Below are 22,584 nucleotides of genomic sequence, written 5' to 3' on the forward strand. Positions count from 1 at the left end.
TATACATATGTTTCCATCAAGCCCTTGTACTTTCAATAACTAATGTGAGAGAGTGCACATAATTGTCTCCCTCACTATGGAGAGGCACAATTGATCCAAACAGCTGGAAGGGGCTGCAGAACCTTTGAATAATTAAAAGTGTGACTGAAAAGGAGAGCTTTTCAAATAGGGTTATGCTGAGACAGCCTAGCTGCAGAGAGAACACTGCCAAAAAACTGGTTTGATCTGGAGTTTTGGATTACTGGACTAAAATAATGGCATTTTGAATGAAAGTTTTTACAAATTGTTTCAAATTATTAACTTGGGGGCGGGGTCAGTCTGCTTTATCGCATAGATAGTAGCAAGCAACATTGATTATACTGTTCCTCAAAGTTAAGACAATTAATAGCAAAGTGCAGAGTGCAAGTCTTTACATCAAATTCAGATTTGTTCTAGTGTCTCCCTTGTAACATTGACCATAGTTAGCATTAATCACAGCACGTCATATTCTAGACATCATGATAAACCATGGCTGATCAAAAGCTTCCAAACTTCTCCTGGCCACGCAGGGCTTAGGGAGGAGTACCAAAACCCAAGGCTCACTGTGGCTTGTTCCTGCTTATGCACATTACACTAAACAATGGTTAATGTGTCATGCAAACATGGCCATCGGAAAAAAATACATATTCCTCATTTTACAGAGAAAACTTTAGTCCATTTATATCTATCTATCTATGAACTCTAGAGTAACTCTAGGAAATTCTGCTATAATTAAGTCTGTTATAATCTACACTGAAGTAGTTCCACTGCCCTTTCTATCAGTCAGCCTGTTCATGAGTAAATGACTTGGAAAGTACAGCCTGGAACCCTAACACAAGAAGATGTGGCAGTGCTGGATTGTTATTTTGGATTGGTGCAAGCATAGTCCTGCACTTCCTGGAGGTAACGGTAACTGAGTTCATTTAAAAAAAAGCTGTACCTCTCTTTGCAGATCAAATATTCTGTCATGCACCCGGGTACTCACGTCTGGCCTCACACAGGGCCTACTAACTGCAGGCTGAGGATGCATTTAGGCTTGGTGATTCCAAAAGAAGGCTGCAGGATTCGATGTGCTGAAGAAACCAGGTATCTTCCCCACCACCACCACCACCACCACCTACCTGTCCTCTATATAGTGGGTAGAGCCAAATACAATAAAAGCTGGTGCAGGAGCTAAGAGGCAACATTGCATAGCAAGCAGAGCCAGGACAGTGAGTTAGGGGAAGAACCAGGATATTTTTTATTTACAGGTGGAGTCTGGTTGAAACGGGAGGGCCCTGGCAAAACTGTTAGAATCTGGTTATCAGACAGGATACTGGCAAGTAAAATGTGGCTGGTTGACAAGCCCTGTCAGTAACTCGCTGAACTACCTCTTTTTGCTATTTTCTCTCCCTCCTTCCTTTTCAAAACCACCACATACAAAGCCTGCTTATAAGTAACATTTATTTATAAATACCATTCAACAAATAAACCTGTCAGAGGCTGTCATTCCAGAGACATTTCTAAACCATGTCATACAAAATATATCTCCTAGGTCCTTATATAATGCGTAATACAAAGCATAGCATGCAGCACCTTCCATGGGATTCTGCCCTCATATTCTGTTGATTTACAGCAGCCTTCTTCAACCTGGTGCCCTCCAGATGTTTTGGACTTCAACTCCATCACTGACCATTGGCTGGCTGAGGCTAATGGGACTTAATAGTCGAAAACATCTGGAGAGCACTGGTTTGGGGAAGGCTGATTTACAGGAACATCGGAGTCCATAACATCTGTATAAGCAATGGCATAGATTGGAAATGCAGTTATATAAGGCACTTCTCAGAGGAGTATAATGAAATTCAACAAAATATCATGTTATTCATGGTTTCTTTAGTGAAATGGTACCATTATGACAAATGAGTGCCTTGGGCAATTCCCATATCATTTTGAGTGCTCCTCTAAACTAGAATCTGATCTGATTCGTTTCTCAGTGCCTTCAAATTCAGCAGCTACCAAAGTTTTGAAGGAGAACTCATACAGTGAAGAGAAATTCCCACATTGTTTAACTCAACTGTGCTTGAAAGTTTGTTCCAAGAGACACATCTTTGGAAATCTTTTGGAATTTAATCCAATAAAAAGGGGGGCTTTAGGCTAGGGTAGTGGGATTTATATCACATATGGGCAGCCTGCAGGCCACATGCAATCTTTAGCCGCTCTCTTGTTTGGCGGGCCACTCCTGGAGTGCCCCACCTACTTTTCCTGACACCCAGCTGATCAGTCATCAGCTGGGCAGTGGGAAACAGGTCAGATAAAGCCTCCCCTGCACTAATCTGAATTAAGATCACTGGGGTGGGGTGAGGTTAAACCGATGAATAATAGCGGGGGGGGGGAGCAGTTTTGATTGGGAAAGCTGGGGAAGGGGATAGAGGCTTTAGCCTTGCACCCCCCCCCCCCAGCAATCCTAATCAGGACCTCTGTTTCTTCACTGCAGGAAAACAATATTCTTGATCAGGATAACCGGGGGGTGGGGGAGGCAGGGGAGATTACAGCCTATCCACCCCCCTGATCTTGATTACTGGGGTTGGGGTTAGAGGAAGTGTGTGTGTGTGTGTGTGTGTGTGTGTGTTCTGGGCCAGCCCCAGCCCTGAACTCACTGCCAGCCCCAGCCCTTGATGGCCCCAAAAGGGGCCCAGCCCTGGTTTAAATCAAGTTTCCCATTGATACAGCTTAATATATTTCCTAAATGGTGGTGAAAATTTGGCCACTTACACACTTACCTGGAAGTAAGTCCCACTGAGTAAGTCCTCGGTAGGGCTCACGTCTGAGTAGACATGCATAGGATTGCACTGTAAACCAGGCAACAACTAGAGTATTATTGACACTATTGCTTCATTCTTACAACCACACCTTTCCCATTCCACTTAACTATAATACTGGCAACTTTCACCTTCCTTAGCATTTCAGCAGGGATTGCTTTGTAACCTTGAAGGTTGTTCATTAATTTGTGTATGTAGAATGACCTGGGATCCCTGATGAGGCTCTCAGGCTTTATGAGTGATAGCCCCAATCTAAAGGTAAGCTTCCCCCCGCCCTTGTGATATTGTATCAGTGTCTCCTCAAAATTCAATATTTAGCTCATAAACAAGGTTTTCCTGAAAAACTGAATCTGATAGGCCCATGTATGCTCTTGTGGATTACTCAACACATCATCTGAATTTGCCCTCCCTACTTTTCAGTGATTCTGTTAGAGCTGATCTGAACATTTTCTTCGCTATTTGTTGACACATTCCTTTGTTTGGAACAGGCTAAGAAAGTTTGAAGAAAGTGCCCATCAAGTATCCTTCATTTGCTTCTGTAGTGTTTCTAGTTTAAGCTTTTAGAATTCTGACATTATTTTACCAATTCCTTACACTTTTGAGTCTGAAAACGTGTCTGGACGGCTAACAGTGCAATCCTATATGTGTCTGCTCAACAGTAGGTCCTAAAGAGTTCAATGGGACTTATTCTCAGATAAGTACATATAGGACAGCACCTTAAGGCTGTCTTAGGTATACAAGAAAAATATCCAAAAGCAAGCTGCAATATTGCTTTTCAGTCTTTCAACAGATGATAACAAAGGACATTGAGCTATTTTAATTTTTAGTATACAAATCAGTTGTTAACAGTTTGTTAAATTATTATTTTCTTATCATTACACCTAGTTTGATTTCATTGAATATTAACATCCTGTATTTTTCTTGTTTTGGTGTTTATTTGATATATATATGCAAAAGCCTGGTTGGCTATTGAGCAATAAACTGAACTGGACTTTTCCAGATCCTGCTAAGGCTATTTTAGAATTCTGCTCTTGTGACTGCTATTGTAGAAACACAGTTAGTGACTGGATTGGGAAGGGGGGGAAATTGCATGTGCCAATCAGATTCCTAACATGTCATAAAGAGACACTCTCTGGGGAATCAGCGAGTTACTGTGTAATATTTTGAGAGCAGGAATTTTTCAGCAATTACTAATGTGGTTACTGCTGCCTCTTCCAGAGTTTTTGGACACTTGCCAGCACATACTTTATTTAAATATTGTGCTACCCTTGTCAGTGTGGCAGCCATTCACTCTTATTGTCTTATCATTGACAAGGATACTTGTTCCCAACATTATGAAAGCTGTTTGAGCTGGGTTAGAGAATGTGGGGGAGCTATGTTGCTCAAAGCATCGTGTGCCCAACCCCTGGCTTCCTTTGTAGTCAACCTCCTTGTATTTCCAGTCAAACACTTTTAGAATCATAGAACAGTAGGGTTGGAAGGGGCCTATAAGACCACTGAGTCCAATCTAAGTCGAAGCATCCCTGACAGATGGCAGTCCAGCTTCATCTTGAAAGCCTTCAGTGTGGGAGAGCCCACCACTTCCCTAGGGAATTGGTTCCATTGTCGTATTGCTCTAACAGTCAGGAAGTTTCTCCTGATGTTCAGCCGGAATCTGGCTTCCTGTCACCTGAGCCCATTATTCTGTGTCCTGCACTCTGGGATGATTGAGAAGAGATCCTGACCTTTCTCTCTGTGACAACCTTTCAAATACTTGAAGAGCGCTATCTTATCTCCCCTCAGTCTTCTCTTCTCAATGCTAAACGTGCGCAGTTCTTTCAGTCTCTCCTCATAGGGCTTTGTTTCCAGTCCCCTGATCATTTTCGTTGCCCTCCTATAAACCCTCTCCAGCTTGTCTGTATCCTTCTTAAACTGTGGTGCCCAGAACTGGACACAGTACTCCAGATGAGGCCTAACCAGTTCTGAGTAGAGGGGAACTAGTACTTCCCGGGATTTGGAAGCTATGCTTCTATTAATGCAGCCCAAAATAGCATTTGCCTTTTTTGCAGCCACATCACATTGTTCGCTCATATTCAGCTTGTGTTCTACAACAATTCCAAGATCCTTCTCACTTGTAGTATTGTTGAGCCAAGTATCGCCCATCTTGTAACTGTGCATTCGGTTTCTTTTTCCTAGGTGCAGAACTTGGCATTTATTTAGAGTTAAAATTTAACTCTATTAAATTTCATTCTGCTGTTTTCTGCCCAGCCTATCAAGATCACTTTGATTCCCCCCCCACCCTTCCAGGGTATTAACTATCCCACCCAATTTTGTGTCATCTGCAAATTTGATCAGCATTCCCTGCACCTCATCCTCCAAGTCATTCATAAAAATGTTGAAGAGCACTGGGCCCAGGACTGAGCCCTGTAGTGCCCTGTACCCCGCTCATTACCTCTCCCCAGTTTGAGATGATCTCATTGAAATGCACTCTTTGAGTCCGACTCTGTAGGCAACTGTGGATCCACCGGATCGTTGTTTCATCTAGCTGACTTTGAGCTAGTTTGCTTGTCAGGATAGCATGGTGCACTTTGCCGAAAGCTTTGCTGAAGTCGAGGTATATTATGTCCACAGCATTTCCACAGTCCACAAGGGAGGTTACCTGATCAAAAAATGAGATCAGATTTGTCTGGCAGTATTTGTTCTTGACAAACCCATGTTGGCTTCAAGTAATCATTGCATTGTTTTCAAGGTGCTGACAGATGGATTGCTTTATCATCTGCTCCAGAATTTTCCCAGGGATTGATGTCAGACTGACTGGTCTGTAGTTCCCAGGTTCCTCCTTTTTGCCCTTTTTGAAGATAGGGACAACATTAGCCCTGCTCCAGTCATCTGGCACTACACCCGTCCTCCATGATTTCTCAAAGATAATTCACAGTTCTTCTGCCAGTTCCTTTATTACTCTAGGATGCAGTTCATCTGACCCTGGAGATTTGAACTCATTCAAAGGAATTAGGTGTTCCTTGACCATATGCCTATCGATCTCAAGCTGCAATCCTGTCCCTTCAGCCTGTACTTCGCCTTTGCCAGGGGGGTCATAGACCCTCTTTCAGGAGAAGACTGAACCGAAGTAGGAATTGAGCACTTCTGCCTTTGTCATCTGTTATCGTTTTGCCATCCTTATTTAATAGCTGAACAACCATTTCTTTCCTCTGCCTTTTACTCTGCACGTATCTGAAAAAAGCCTCTTTGTTGTTTTTAGCATCCCTCGCTAACCTCAGCTCTTTCTCAGCTTTAGCCTTCCTGACGCCATCCCTGCAATTCTGTGCTACCTGCCTGTACTCTTCCTTTGTGGCTTGGCCTTCTTTCCACTTCCTATGTGTGTCCTTTTTTGTTTTCAGGTCATCTCTAAGCTTTTTGTGAAGCCACATTGGCTTCTTCTGTTGTGTTCCGCCTTTTTTTCCTTTTGGAATTGTTTATAATTGTGCCCTGAGAATGTCGTTTTTTAAAAGCTCCCACCCATCTTGGACTCCTTTTCTCATTAGAGTCGCTTGCCATGGGACCTTACTGATCATTGTTCTGAGTTTATTAAAATTGGCTTTCCTAAAATCCAGGGTACACGTTTGGCTACACTTCTCTTTTGCTTCCTTTAGAACCAAGAACTCAAGTATAACATGGTCACTTTCCCCCAGAGTTCCCGTAACTGATACTTTATCTACTAAGTCATCTCTGTTGGTTAGGATCAAGTCAAGGATAGCCAATCCTCTAGTTCCTTCCTCCACTTTCTGTAGGAGGAAATTATCAGCAACACAAGTGAGGAATCTCTTGGAGGGGCCATGTTTTGCAGAATTAGTCTCCCAACAAATATCGGGGAAACTGAAGTCCTCCATTACTACTACATTAGTAGTAGTTCCTTCCTTGAAACACTTTTCAAAAATTTCATCCTCGTCTTCTCCTTGATTGGGTGGCTGGAAGTAGACTCCAACCACCATGTTCCTTTTATTCTTTGCTCCATTTATTTTAACCCAGATGCTCTTGATGGGGCTACCAAGCAAATCCTCCTGTATTTCTGTGCAGAGATATGCATTTTTAACATATAGTGCAACTCCACCTCCCTTTCTGTTCCTCCTGTTCTTTTTGAACAAGTTATATCCTTCAATTGCTGTATTCCAGTCATAGGAGTCATCCCACCAAGTGTCAGTTATACCTATCAAGTCATAATTTCCCTCCTGTATTAAGAATTCAAGTTTGTTCTGTTTGTTTCCCATACTCTGGGCATTAGTGTATAGACATCGAAGACCATGTGCTTTATAATCTGGCTTTCTTCCTACATATTTCTGAAGACTATTATTGGGCACTATTAGAGCTGTTCTCTCTGTTGTGGTGCATGAGCCTTCATCCATTGTTACCCCCAGCTTTACGTCTCCCTCCCCTGTAGGATTCACTTTAAAGCACTCCTGATGAAGTTCTTTATGCTGTGGCCAAACACCAGCCTTTGTGAGGTGCAACCCATCCCTATATTACATAATCTACAGACAGATGAGCATTGGGTCAGGCTACAGACATAATCCACATTCAACAACTAGCAGCAGACTTCACTAGCCGCCTTTGTGTCATACAGTCCTACAGAAGCTATAGGTGGCTATACCGGCATACAGCACTATGGAAGAAAGTTGTGTCAGAAGTGTCACAAGTTGCTGTAAGCACCTCTTCTCAAAGTGGGTCTTTCCAGGGGGTCTCCTCCCTGGCTGCAAGCCTCTTAGAATGCCTTGTGACTCTGCATTGCTCCTCCCTTCTCATCTGATGCCTAACCCTTGGGTCCCTTAATCCCAGGCCCTCTTCCTCGTTAGGATCCTGCATCTCCACTCATTCAAAGGGCTCTGGCTGGCCATCCTCCAGATAATTAGGCTGCAGCTGTGCATCCTCTTCTCTGTCACTGTTTATTCTCACAGATCTCCTGCAACCTGGGTGCCTCAAGAACACCCGTCCCTCTCTCAGTCTGACTCAGAATCGATTCCCATGTCTTCTTGGGGGGTGTCTGCAGAGATCCAGAGCCTAATCCCTATGCAGAGGCCTGCTAATCAGATGTGGAGTTTAGCTCTTCCTAGTCACTCTTATGAATTCAGATTTGGTGCTGAATGACAGTCAGTCCCTTTAGGCCAGGGGTATTGAGGCACAGGCCTGTAGGCCAAATCCTGCCCACCTTGGGTCTCAGTCCTCCAGGGTTCCCCACATGGCCACACCCCTTCACCACCAATCATTTCATGATTTCCCAGTGTTTCTGTGGGTTCCTTCTCCCCGCCCTCCATTCTAAAAGGTTGAAATCCCTCTCCTAAGGCTGATTTACCTGTAGTAGGAGCTTTAAGCTAAAATATGCAGGGGTGGGTGGGGGGTATTTTGGCTCCACCCCTTTTGCCTTTGGCCCCACCCACCACTGGAATATGTGCCCCGAGAGCTTTTCCCAAACTGAATTTGGCACTCAGGCTGGAAGAGGTTTGACACCCCTCCTTTTTAAACAAATGTGTTCAAATTAGAAATGGTACATAAATATTGCTAATAATAAACAGCTGTTTTGATCAATGGTCTGGTGGTGTCATCTCACCTCAGAACGAACAGGTGTTTATTATTGAATCTGAGCTGAAACCTTTGTGGCATAAAAGGAGCCAGTGCAGGTGCAACGTTGCCAATTGCTTAATCACGGTTAAATAGGGAGCTGGCTGCACCCTCCCCGTTTTCCTCTCCTTTCTGGAGCATGAATTTCTTCTGATAGGCCTGACCATGACAATGTTGGCAGTAAGATTAACCACAGTTAGGGCTATTCAGACTTACTGCTTTGGATCCCGAGTTCAACAGGAACCTGGGTAGCCCTCCTTGCATTGAAAGCAGCTGCTGTTTTAATGGTTGACTGCAGACTGAGCCTAGGCAATTCACACCGAGAGGGGTTGACAGGGACAAAAGCCCTGCAGCCTGCTCCTGATTGTTTAAGTAATTGGCAGTGTTGCACTGGCCCCCAAAACGAGTGAGCAATAATCTCTCTACGTCAGGTGCCTCAATATAGCTCTGTGTGTGCTAAAGAGGGCTGCTGCTGGGGAGAAGAAAACGTAGGAAAACGTAGGACAGTCAGTCTGAGATTTTCCATAAACCACTAAATTCAATGTGATGCATTGCTGCAAATCTCCTTGTTTTCTTGTAGTTTTGCCATTTTAAAAAAAATCTAAAGTGCTTTGAATGTGATATAAAGGCTATATAAATAACACGACAATGACAATTTTGGAAAAATTCCAGGGGGTAACTGTTGCAGCAAAAATCATAAGAGAGTCTTATGGCACCTTAAAGACAATTAGTCTGTTGCAGCAAAAATCATAAGAGAGTCTTATGGCACCTTAAAGACAAACAGATTTATTATGGCATGAGCATTTGTGGACACTATCCAGCCCATCAGATGCATGCATTTACAGAGATTAGCAGAGTGGTGGCTATCCTCAGAGGTGACAGTAGACTGCTCTGGAATAGGACATCTCTCCCTCCTCCTCCCTAAGGAATGTGATGTAGCCAGACCTGTCCAGACATGTCTTTTGAGAGTTTGCTGAATGGGAGATGTGACACATCCTTTTGTCCTGCTACTAGGCTAAGGGAGGCACCTAGATTAGGCTGTTGTTTTAAGCAGTCTGTGCTGAAAAGGAGTCTGAAAAGAGGCACGGGTCTGACTTGCTTTCTGTAGCAAATCCTACAGTGCTATGAGGTCCCATAGAAATCTGAAGGGGAACAGGAATCTGTCGGAGTGCTCCCGCTGTGAAACTGCATCCTATGCTCAGCCTGTATGTATATGTGAATAAATCTTATTATCACAGAAATGCCTTCAGTCTCCAGTGATCTACTTCCAATGAAACCACACCCTGGGGAGGTGCTGGAACCCTGGAAACTTCTTACCTCTCAGATGTGGCAGTGTGTGTGAATGTTGAATAGAGATATACAAATAAATACAGCAGTTTGTCAATCTTATTGCTAAGAACTCTTAAGTACTACAATAGGAAATGGCTAAAACTTTGTTGGTTCTATTTGATAAACTAAGACTGTTTCCATGACCAAGCTTTATCTTGTTATCTGTGGAAACAGCTGATGATATATGTAAGGAGAGTTTCCTTGATAATACACATGGATCCACAGCCAACTAATCATAGAATAGTAGGGTTGGATGGGGCCTACAAGGCCATCGAGTCCAACCCCCTGCTCAATGCAGGAATCCAAGTAAGAGCATCCCTGGCAGAGGGCTGTCCAGCCTCGTCTTGAATGCCTCCACTGTGGGAGAGCCCACTATCTCTCTAGGTCATTGGTTCCATTGTCGTATTGCTCTAACAGGAAGTTTTTCCTGATGTTCAGCTGGAATCTGGCTTCCTGTAACTTTGTTACAAAAATTGTGTTCTTTCCATGGTAGACTTTCCAATTTGTTTACCAAGAACGAGAGGAGGCAGAGATCTGGTCCAACATGATTTTATTCTGCAGAATAAGGCAACCTTTGGGGCTAACGCACCAACAAAGATCACAATCAAGTAATGTGATCTAGAGGCTTATATACACAAGTCTCTGGGGGCTGTCTTACGCCTGCTCTCTACCACCTTTTTTGTCTAGATGAAAGGGAGACAACATCTTTTACATACTCAGGCATGCATAGAGAGAGACAGCAGAGAGATAGTTGTGTACTATGTAAACACATTCTTGGCATTCCTGATTCTCTGATAAGGCACTGTGTCTTTGTTTAGCATGGCAATCTCACACAGAGGTAGAATAGACATAGCCTAGCTTATAAAATCATGGGATAACAGACATATTACAACTGAAATTTCTATAACACTCCCCCCTCAAAAGGCTTTTCTTAAATCTCTTACTTTTCTTTGGTCCAGCAATGGACTACACACTTAAAGGCGCAAACCATCATCAATAGTATCATAACAAACAGAACTGCGCCAATTACAAGTTGTTTCAATCATGCAAAATCAGGGAGCCAGGAAGTCAACCATAACTAAGGATCACTTCCTGGTTGAGATTTTTAATTTTAGATTGCATGGCCTTTATTATTATAGCTGTGGCATTGACGGTTTTCCCTAAACGACAAGTGAGGCTTAGGATGCTTTTTCTATTTTCTTGTGCAATAATTCCTGGGTATGAACCCAGGGTAAGCAATCCTGTAACTAGCCTGCCCCCTACCCTGTTTGGTTCTGAATCTGACAATTGTTTTCCAATAATTACAGTGTCATCACAGTTCTTACCCATTTGTCCTACAAATTGCCCCATCCTTCTAACCTCTCTCTTCCTTTTCTCAGATTGAGGTTTTATCACTTGTACTGGGATGGTGAGATACCCAACCCCTACACATTAGTAATTTTCAGGGTGGTAATTGGTAGCCCATCCATCGAAGAAAAACCACAGGTTGGGATCTCTCATCTGCCAACCTGAGCATATGCTACCTATCCCAGGATAATTGGAAGAGAACACAGGGTATTCGGGGTAAAGACTGCCAAAATCAGTGTCACCGAGATTAATGGAAGAAGAATAGGAGGAATTAAAACTTCCCCAAAGCTAAAACCGATCTGTGCACTGCGAATAATTTCTAAAGAGGTTTAGCCTTGTTATAATTAAGGGCTTTATTATTCTAGACACCAGAATGTTGAAAACAAAAACACATTCCCCTGGTGCAAGTCTGAAATTTGAACTTTTGAAACTCAGTCTTGCTCAATTCATCAGGGACTCTTGAAAAGAGAGTGCCCTCTTTTTGTAGAGCTCTAACTATTACTTGCGGTTTTCTAGTCGACAGGCAACAAAGTGAAGTCTCTGACAGTTGATGGGTGCTCGTAGTAAAGAATAGAATCCTCCCCATTTTGCCTAAACATATGCTCAGCATGTCTCTTAAACTAGTTTTCTTTTACCTGAGTGGGAAGTGTTAAAACAACTAGACTTAAGAAGGAAAGAATAATATGCATGTTTAAGCATCAGGAGATTGCTCTCTCCTGAACAAATACTTTAGTCCCTCTGGTGGTTTGCTACTCCAGCGGTGGCCTTCAGGTGGGTCAGCTTCCAGTGTGACCCTCTCTGGTGCAGGTGATGCCTTTACGCGGGTGTGATGGATCCACTTCTTTCCCCCAGCGACCTTTACAGCCGTGTGAGTGGTGAGTAGAACTTGAAACAGACCCTTCCACTTCTCAGTAAGTGGTTCATCTTTCTAGGACCGGATCAGCACCCAATCACCAGGACTGAAATTATGCACTGGAGCATCCAAAGGCAAGGATGCGAACCTGTGAAGACAAGACAAAACAGACTGCAAGGCAGTAACATATTCTTGGATCTCTAAAGCTCTTACTTTGAAATTCACATTTAAGCTATCAGCCATAGGTAATATCTGAGGTGGGCACCCATATAACATTTCAAAGGGTGTCAATTTAATACTTCCCCTGAGGGTGCACCGTATTCGAGTCAAGGCGATTGGCAAGGCCTGTGGCCATTTCAACTTAGTCTCTGAACAAATTTTAGTAAGCATTGACTATAGGGTGCGATTCATCCTCTCAACTTGACTTGAAGATTGAGGTTTCCAAGCGGGTGTAGCTTCCAGTTCATTTGTAATGCCTGGGCCTCTGCTTGTGTCACTTGTCCAACAAAATGGGGCCTCTGATTGGATTTAATCTCTTCAGGTAACAGGAACTTAGGAACTACTTTTTTAACAAGATCTTGGCTACTGTCTGTGCGAGTTGGGTATGCCTCAACCCATCTGGTCAATTGGTTTACTATTACTAGCAGGTACCGATAGCCATGAATCTGGGGTAAGTCTGAAAAGTCAATTTGAAGTCTCTGAAAAGGATAGTAAGCCCATGGGCGACTTCTTATTTGAGCTGGGGGCTTAAACATCTTTGGATTGTTTTCGAGGCACAAAGGGAAATTAGCCACTGCTCTCTGGATTTTAACATATAATCTTGGGACTACAATGTGTCTCACGAGTAGATCTTCTATCGCAGTTCTTCTTAAATGCGTAGTCTGGTGCAAGTCTCTTACTATAAAACTCAAAAGAGGCTTGGGTATGAACTTTGCCTCTTGGGACTACCCACCATCTATCTTCAGTTTGCTTTGCCTTATATTCAAGGACTTCTTCATTTTCAGCCAGGGAGTACATTGGCTCTAAGTCTGTGCTCAGATATAGTATCAAGACTTGCTTCAGTTTAAGAAAAGCCTTTTTATTTCAATTGTCCACTCGTAGTGGGTAATATTTTTGTCAAAGCTTCATACAGGGGCTTCACCTTCTTTCTATAATCAAGTCAATTAAAGGTTTCAGTCTCTTTTTAACTTTTATTGTAACTAAAGGGTTCTTCAGAGCCAAGCAGCCCTTCAGGGTGGAGGTTTCGGCTTTAACTTTAACCAGCTTTAACTCTTTACTTGCCTTTTCTGCAAATTAGGCTGTTTGCTATTGTCTTAACAGAAACTCACTTTTTAAACCTTCTTGCCTTACATTAATCTCAACAACACACATTTGGGATAAGCTCCCTTTTCTTTTTAGTCATATTTTCTTATCTTAAAGAACTTTTACATCGTTGTGGCTACTTCACTTCTAAGTGATGGGCTCTAGGCATCAGCTGCTTCTAATTCACCCTGGAGGCAATTCATTTTGGGGGCAACTACTGCCATGCTTTTTCCCCACAAATGTTCTTTCTCTGAGTTCTGAAATTCTTCTTCAAGCCTTTATTTAATCAGGGACTCGTCTTGTGACTGCCACTGCAATCAAAGCTACGTCTAGCCTTTTATCTGCTTCCTTTTTTTTCCTGCCTTTTCTGCTTCACACCATTGAAATCTAACACCATGGCTGAAAAACATTTTTTTGCATCGTAGGGCATGGTGGAGCAGATCTAGCAATCATACTGTTCCTCCGGCTGCATAGTCAGGGCCCATTAAGATCAGGGGAAGGGCATTTTCATATATGCAAAAAGTTTTAAGCCACCATTTTTGCATCGGCAACTCCACACTTCATGAATTTTGACAGAGTGTCAGGCTTGCCTCTGAGCATATTGTGTGTCCAAACAGTTCAGATTTTGAGAAAGAGCTGGAACACGTGGGGCAGAAACTTTCTCAGGCTTTAGAAGCACATCTGGGCTTAGAGGTGCCATGGGAGAAGGGGGGGAATTTTCCTCTCTCACCTCTTAAGAGAATTTACTGCCCCCTTTTTTCTAAATGGAAACTAACTTTCGTAGTTTCTCTTTGAACTTTTTGAAGGCTGTTTCCTTTGTAGTCTGTGAATATCTAGCAATTTGCATCTGTATACTTCATTAGGGTAAATTAAATCAAAGCCTTGGAAATGCAGCTTTTTATCTGAATGTTGAAGTTACCCATCAAACTGTACACTGAGCTGATCACAAACAAACACACAATCTACAACAACCGGAGTTTAAGGTTATGACAAGCCTCACAGTACTGTTCATGGCAAATCTCTAACAGTCTAAAGTTTCAGTCCATGTGCAGAGTGCCTCTCAAAAGTCTAAACAATAATGGATCCAAACAAAGAAGGCTTTGGGCAATAAAAAAGGGATGTTTTTAGCAAAGGCTCTGTCTCTTCATTAGTTCAAAAGGGGAAGGTGTAACTTTACATCTCCTCTAGATTCCTCAACAGATAAGAACAGAGCAGTACTGCTCAGCTTTCCAGCTGTGGTGCTTTAACTTGGGCAATTCTTTTGCAAATCTTACTGTTTCTATTAGGTCCTCACAGACATCTGCTAGCGGGGCCAGGCAACCCGCTCTTAGCTCTGCTCTCAGTAGACTGGCAGAGATAAGCTCACACAGACCCAGACATTTTAAGAGCTTGCTCTGTCTTTGTTTTTTAATTTTGCCACAGTCTTTAAGACTTCAATCAAATCTCTTTCTTCAGAGTTTACAACTTTCTCAGCTGTTCTTGCTTCCTCTAACAAACTTGAACACAGTGGAGGATTTTTCAACATAGAAGGAGCGAGACGCAGGGATGTAACAGATGGGTTCTCCGCGGAGGAAGAGCTTCCCTCCCTCTTCCAGCAACCTCTCCTCCCAACCTAACAGGCCGAATAGGGCAGGGAAAACCCAGGGAGCCTTGGGCAGGATCTCTTAATCTCCAAGCTCCTTCCGTGGGGCTTGAGTCAGGGAGAACAGGGGCTTTGGGCTTCATCTCGGAGCATACCATCATGACTACAATACTGACCTTCATATTTTCTTATCCAAGTAGGATTTTTTCCCCAACATTTAAGCATCAATATAAGGAAACTGATCCCAATGCTTATCAACAGTCACTTTATTCTAAACCTTGGACACAACATTCTTTTCTCAGCTTCCCCTAGTCAGCCATCTGACAATAAACATTACTAATTCTGTGTTACAAAATTTTATGAGCTCTTCTTTTGTCATTTCAACACCATAATCCAGCTTGAACAGCTTAAAATTCCTAAGCATGCATCCCAATGGGTCTCGGCTGTTCTGTTCCATGGACCGTCCCAATCCCCCCCCCCCCGCCAGCCCTATATTATTTTTTTTTCTCATTCAATTGCTGCTTAAGCAAGGCCCAATTGGACAAGATTCGGAGAGTTTCACTCCCCAAACGGCTCAGACAGTGCGGATTTGACTTACCTCGTGGTGTAGCCTTAATAACGACCCCTCAGATAGCGTCCTGTCCTCCAAAAGACCGCCACTCGCCTCGTCTCTTTAGGAGTCCTTTGCTAGCCGGGTTGCCAGGCAACAGCTGCCTCAAACCTCACGGTGAACCAAACAAGGTCCAGGGCGCCCTCCGCTTGGGTTGATCCAGTGTTTGCCCAGCGCCCAGGTCACACAGGGAGTCCCATCTGGGTGCCAGAAATTGTTACAAAAATTGTGTTCTTTCCCTGGTAGACTTTCCAATTTGTTTACCAAGAACGAGAGGAGGCAGAGATCTGGTCCAACATGATTTTATTCTGCAGAATAAGGCAACCTTTGGGGCTAACACACCAACAAAGATCACAATCAAGTAATGTGATCTAGAGGCTTATATACACAAGTCTCTGGGGGCTGTCTTACACCTGCTCTCTACCACCTTTTTTGTCTAGCTGAAAGGGAGACAGGAAACAGACAACATCTTTTACATACTCAGGCATGCATAGAGAGAGACAGCAGAGAGATAGTTGTGTACTATGTAAACACATTCTTGGCATTCCTGACTCTCTGATAAGGCACTGTGTCTTTGTTTAGCATGGCAATCTCACACAGAGGTAGAATAGACATAGCCTAGCTTATAAAATCATGGGATAACAGACATATCCCAACTGAAATTTCTATAACAAGTTGAGCCCATTATTCCATGTCATCCATTCTGGGATGGTCGAGAAGAGATGCTGGCCTTCCTCTCTGTGACAACCTTTCAAGGTTGATCCACTGTTAGTCTCTTTCTAATGATGAGATTGTCACATTATGATGCTTTTCGTTCACAGTATAATATGGTGCAAAAATTATTTATTTCCACTTCAGTGGTAGGCTGAGCAATTGATCTAGGATGGCAATTAATAGCCTTGGCAACACTGTGCTCTTTTGCTTTGTTGTGTGTATATAATGATCTCTTGCATTGCTATGCAAATGACAGAAGCCTGTTTAAATTTCAAATAGCAGCACTTCATCAGGTTCCTTTGAGGTATTATTATTTTCAAGAATCTGAACCATTGCTGGCAGTATTTTCAAAACATTTAAAAGAGGTCATCGGGCCCCACTTTCTTACACTAGCCTGATTTCTGATTACCACCAAAAGAATCGTATAGATGTGAATTTTTCATTCCTATTTGAGGGCCCATATGGTACCACCCATATATTCATTTCTTTTTAAGACTGTCTCCAATAACCATAGTTCTCTGGGTTAGAAACAAAAAAGAAAGGTAAAACAACACAGAATAAAACCAGAGAAAAACAGGGGTGCCACCACTGAAAAGCCCCCCTCTCTTGTAGCCACCCACCTTGCCTCAATCGGTGAGGGCACCCAGAGGAGAACATCGGAAAATGTGGCCTTAGGATCCAGAAATGGGAGGAGATATTCCATCAGGTAACCTGGACCCATGATGTTTAGGGTTTTAAAGGTTAAAACAAGCACTTTTAATTTGGTCCACATGTCCATTTACAGGACTGCTAGTCAACCATGCTGGTGACCTCTTAGACTCAGTGCTACCTTTCCTAACCTGTGGTATACGTTCTAGCTTAGTTTCTATTATTGTGGTTTTGAGTAACCTCTAAGCATTTTGAAGCATTTAACCCTCTAGACTCCCACTTTCAACTTCATTTTTACCAGTTCCCTCATTTAGAGAAGTTTCTTCTTTTGAAGTCTCAGCATGACTGTGATGGACTTCCTTGGCAATTTTCCACTTATATATTAAATCTGATAGCGCTGTGGTCACTGTTGCCAATTGGTTCAACAAGATTTACATCTCATACTAGGTCCTGGGTGACACCACTTAGGATTAAATCCAGGATCGCCTCTCCTCTGGTCAGTTCTATGACCAAGTGGTCTAGGGCACAGTTGTTTAGGGCATCGATAAATTTTAACTTCTTTGTTGTGAATGGAACATGCATTTATCCAGTCAATGTGGGGGTAATTGAATTCACCCATTATTACAACACTTCCTCATTTGGAGGCCTCCCTGATTTCATTTTCCATCTCAAGATAACCCTGAATATTCTGGCCTGGGGGACAATAGCATGTTCCTAGTGCTAAATTAGTTTTGGAGCCCAGTATTGTCACCTACAGCACTTCTGTGGAGAAATCTGCCTCTCTTAGGTTTTCTAGTCTACCTGACACAATGCCCTCTTTGAGGTATAAAGCAATACTTCCTCCAGTATGCCCTTCCCTGTCCTTCCTATAGAGTTTATATCCAGAGATGACTGTATCCTACCGGTTCTCTCCTTTCCACCAGGTTTCTGTTATGTCCACTATATCTAGGTTTTCCTTTAAAACCAGGCACTCAAACTCTCCTATTTTGGCTTGGAGGCTTCTAGCATTGGGCTAGAAATGCCTCTACATGGTGTCCCTCCCCAGATGTCTCCAGCATGTGCATCTTCTGCTATGGCACTTGGGCCACTTTGACTGGCTATCATGTTTCACCATATGCTCATGGCCTATTTCCTCCATGTCTCCATTTGGGCAATCAGAAACATTTTCGTCCCCTGGTTTAAACCCAAATCAGATGTTTCCCAGCACCTGTTAGCTTTCTCCCAGGATTCAGTTTAAAAAGTACTCTGCCACCTTTTTCATTTTAAGTGTCAGCAGTGTGGTTCCATTCTGGTTCAAGTAGAGCCCATCCCTCTTGTACAGGTCTGGCTTGTCCCAAAATGTTCCCCAGTGCCTAACAAATCTGAACCATTCTTCTCTACACCACCATATCATCCATGCATTGGGACTCTCCAGCTGGGCCTGTGTGTGAAACAGGTAGGATTTCAGAGAAAGCCACCTTGGTGGTCCTGGATTTCAGCCTCCTACTTAGCAACCTAAATTTGGCTTCCAGGACAACTACCTTTTCCCACATCATTGGTACCAACATGGACCACAACCACTGACTGCCCCACCACTATCTACAAAGCTATCTAGACTGCACATGATATCCGCAGCTTTCTTAACAGGCATGCACTTTACCATGTGGTCTACATACCCCTCACAAGCCATATTTGTTCATCTTCTGAGGAATTAGTCCCTTCTATGGGATCATTTCATTCTTCCTCAGAATAACACCCTTCTTCCATAAGACTCCCATCCCTTTGAAAGCAGAGGAACTGTCACCCAGGGACTGGGACACTGCTATTAGGTTCCCAAAGGTCTCATCCATGAACCTCACTGCCTCTCTTAGCTTCTCCAGGTCAGCAACATTGGCTTCAAGGAAATGTATTTGTTTCCTGAGAGCCAGGAGCTCATTATGCTGAGCACACACCCACAATGTCTGTCCAGCTGGCACTCATACATGTAGCACTTAATGCAATACACTAGATAGCCACACACCTCTGGTGGCTTTCTACTTTCATAACTGTTTTTTAATTGTAGGTATTAGAATGTTTACCTGGGAAACTCAGGTTATTTACTAGGAGAAGGCGAGCAATGTATTTATAGTTACTTACTAGGAGAAGGCAAGGAAGAGTCAACTGCCCTGGCCTCCTCACCCTGTTGCTTAACATGCTTGTGTCCTGATGCTCTGTCACTGGAGGCTCTTCACATTTGGAGAGCTGGGCTCCCTCGCAAGCCTACCTCCTTATATAGCTCTAGCTATCTTGCCCCAGCTGCTGCAGCAGCCAACCTGATTAGAGGGCCTCATTTAAAAAGCAACAGAGGTTGTGGCTGAACTACTGGCCTGCCCTCGCTTCCAGTGAGTGGAAATTTAGGTCAATTGAGTCCCCTAGGAGTGGAGATTTTCTGTTCAGGGGAGCAGACAATAGTAAATGGGTTGCTGGAGGGGACAATAGGCAGGTGATTTAGGAAGGGATGTGGTTTAGGCTCCCCTGCAAGGGGCTGAGGGGGATGACAAGGGGTAGGTAATTAAAGAAGTCCCCTTTTGTGTGTTTTTTAAACTTAATGAATAGAAAAGCTGATCTCTCAAACTTGGGATGAGTCTGTTTCTGAACTTTAGTTTATGAGCTGCTCTAGAAGTCCTAAAACCTGAGCCTAAACTGAAGCTTTACTAGTGTAGAGTTACATTCCTTCCTCTAATTGCTTCCTTCCATGTTTATTGTTCTCTCCTAAATTTCCTTCTGTTGTTTAAATCTTTATAGTAATGAGATGTATGGGTCTGTTTGCAGTATTTAAAGCTTAATCTTGTTCTCATCAGAGATTGATTGCAAAGATACTATACTATTATTTCCCATGTTTGTAGAATTAGGGCAAAATCAAGACCAGGTAAGTGATGGATGCACTTGCTTATTGTCCTGTGCTTCAGTAAGGTAATCCCTGAATTAGGAGTTGAGGGTAGAGATGGAGGAGTATGAATTTTACTTTCAAAGTAGTTGCCAATCACACAGTGACTTTGAAAGGATGAGAAGACAATCAGGTTTCACCTCTACAGGACCATGCAAAAAGTGGTTACAACCATAATGAGACCTAGGAAGATAGTATTACACAATCCTTTTATCAAATGAAAAATCAGTATTAATTTTGGAAGTCTCTGTTTAATCAGACTAATTTCATTTATACCTCTGTCATCCATGCATTCTTATCAAAGGGATTCTTAGGGCTGGGCCAGGCTGTATTACAGCTCCTGAAGCATGGCTGAACCAAACAGCTTTTGCCTAATTCCTCAGCTCTCCCTGGGATCTGCTGGTTTGGCTGAACTAACTGCAGCACTGCTCTGTTATAGTTGGGTTTGGTCATCATCTGCTCCCACCTAGATGGACTTTTCCAGGACAGTACAATAGTACCAGAAACATGATGCATCTAGGACGTCCTTGAGAGAGTAGCGATGCCCATCATAGGGAAATCTGGCCCTTTTTTGGCAAATGCAAGCTTGGCAAATGCAAGCCAAGCTGGGGCCTTTTTCTCCAAATCTGGGAATTTTCGCAGGGGGCTTCCCCTTAAATTGCCATTTACACAAATTGCGGCCATAATTTGCGCAACTTGCAGCCGTAATATGCTTAATATGCACAAACTGCAGGTGCGTAGTATGCCCCAAATTCGCACAAATTGGGGGGGGGGATGAAAATCCATGAGCTGGCCCGACTCAATACAGATCAAGTTGGGCCAGCTCTCAGGTAAGTAAGCTGGAGACCGGGGGGAGGGGGAGAGCAGCTGCCGAAAGCTTGGCGAACTTCACCCCCCAGACAGATTCCTCTGACTTCCCTATGAGAGAGATGTAACAATGAACTCTTGAGATTTGCATGAGTGAATTGGAAGCAAAGTTGAAGTACAAGCTGTATTCCCTGTTGATATAGTGCTGTAGGAAGATCTGAGGACAATTCCCAAGATTAGGATGCCTAGAAAACACTTGCTGTGGGTGTAGTGTATGATTAATATATGTGCCATATCTAGCTATATATACCAGGCTGCCACAAATAGGGGATGTTTAAAAATAAGGGGAGAATAAGACTTGTGCCCTCTAAAGGGCACAAGTCATAGCTCTGATTTTTCCGAAGGGATAAGACCTCTCAGCAGCAAGATGCAAGAATTCTAGTAGTGAACTGAGAGTCTTTGAATGAAAGTCAAACAATGACCTGGTTTATACGTAATGCCAATTCATGGGTTGTTTAATCCATGGATCAGTGAGGCTGCACCAGAGTGCTCGCCACTTCCGCTTTATATCAGCTTTCATAAACAATCCAGGAATGCTATCCCATGTCTGGCCTGTTTGATACAAAGTCTGAACCTGGAACTCTGGGTTGTTGAGGGACAACAAGCTAGAATTTTAACCCAGCAGCAATCCATGTGTTAAAACTCTGGGTTGTTTGTCCCTCAACAACCCAGAATTCTAGGTTTGGACATTGCATCCAACAACCTAAGAACAAGACACTTCTGGACTGTGTGAGAAACTGGCTGCGAAGTGGCAAGCAGGCAGGAGGCAGCTCACTCTCTCCCTCACAGCCCCAACAATCCATGGTTTAAACAACCCATGTTGTTACATGTGAACCAGGCCAATATCTATCTGTACAAAAATACCATTAGTCTTAGAAGGCTGAATTAAGCAGGAAAGGACAATGCCACCTAATCATTCATCTTGATTTAAAGGTCTGTAGTTCATGGCCTTAAACAGTTTGCAGATTCAGTTTAATAATGAAATCTAGAAGTGAATAAAGCTGATGCCAAAAGATAGCCAAAACTACACTTTTCCTTAATCTTTTTAAAAAAGAGTACTCCACAAAAAGTGAAAACATTCAAAAGAGTGAGTTGTTTGGAGTGGTACATGTTGGCTGTTTGCTGAAGGGAAAGATGGACACGAAATACCACAACCCCAAACCTAGCAAAAAGTGAAGAGCATTCACCAGCTGGGAAAACACCACACAACCTATATAATTCATGTCCTCACCATGAAAAAAGGATGGTATAGAATGCTCCCTGTATATAGATGAGGAATTAACAGTGAAATTTAAAAACAAATATGAACCAGAACTTCAGGATGGTAAACAATATTGGATGGAAGATAGATGGTACCTTGCTTCAGGAGGTTTAGCATTCCCAAGAGGTGATAAATCTGATTGGTGAATGTGAAGGAGCATTGGAACCAGTTCCAACTCCCCTGTAAGCTAGGACAGGCTAATTCTGGCTTCAAATTCCCAAAAAACACCCAGTAGCCACCCTCTCAGGCCAAGAGGCACTGAAATTAGCACTGAGGTTACCCAGAAGGAATTGCACCAACCTTAAGTCAGATACATGTTTATTTAGGGAAGAGGGGTAGAGGAAAAGGGAAGAGTGGAGGCGGTAGATTGTACAGATGGGTACAAAGCTAAGATCTTCAAAAGAAAGAACCTTTATACATAGAGAGCCTTTTAACCACACACTCAAACAAAATAACAAAAGCTGGCTAACCTATCCTTGTACATACCGAAGTGAGGGCCTCCTGGGATAGAGTCCAGCCATTGAGCCAGGTCCGAAGACCACCATAATGAGGGGAGACAACCACACCTCTGCCCCAGCTCCTTTTAAGGCTCAGCCCTGGCAACCTAAGGCCAATTTCCCTCAACCAATCACCATCCCAGTTCTTGGCCCCACCACCCTCACCCCAGAAGGAGGCAGGATCTTCCCACCAAACCCAGCTGTTACCTCTTTCCCAGTTAACGAGGACTTGAGCCTGGCCTTGAGCGGCAGGACCGAGGAGCT

The 22,584-nt window shown here is 43.2% G+C and overlaps 1 protein-coding gene across 10 annotated transcripts in view; it reads left to right on the forward strand.

Annotated features, from left to right (window-relative positions):
* ASPH (aspartate beta-hydroxylase) overlaps positions 1–22,584 on the forward strand; it is a 198,530-nt gene that overhangs the window by 166,015 nt on the left and 9,931 nt on the right. For all 10 annotated transcript variants that reach the window (XM_084849445.1, XM_084849446.1, XM_084849447.1 and 7 more), the window contains one exon: positions 971–1,104. In XM_084849445.1, the coding sequence (XP_084705571.1) occupies positions 971–1,104 (134 nt within the window). The remainder of the gene's footprint in view (positions 1–970; positions 1,105–22,584) is intronic.

Source organism: Heloderma suspectum, chromosome 4 (assembly GCF_057233095.1).
Source record: "Heloderma suspectum isolate Gila_16-S chromosome 4, 16-S_ref, whole genome shotgun sequence".
Taxonomy (NCBI): Eukaryota; Metazoa; Chordata; class Lepidosauria; order Squamata; family Helodermatidae; genus Heloderma; species Heloderma suspectum.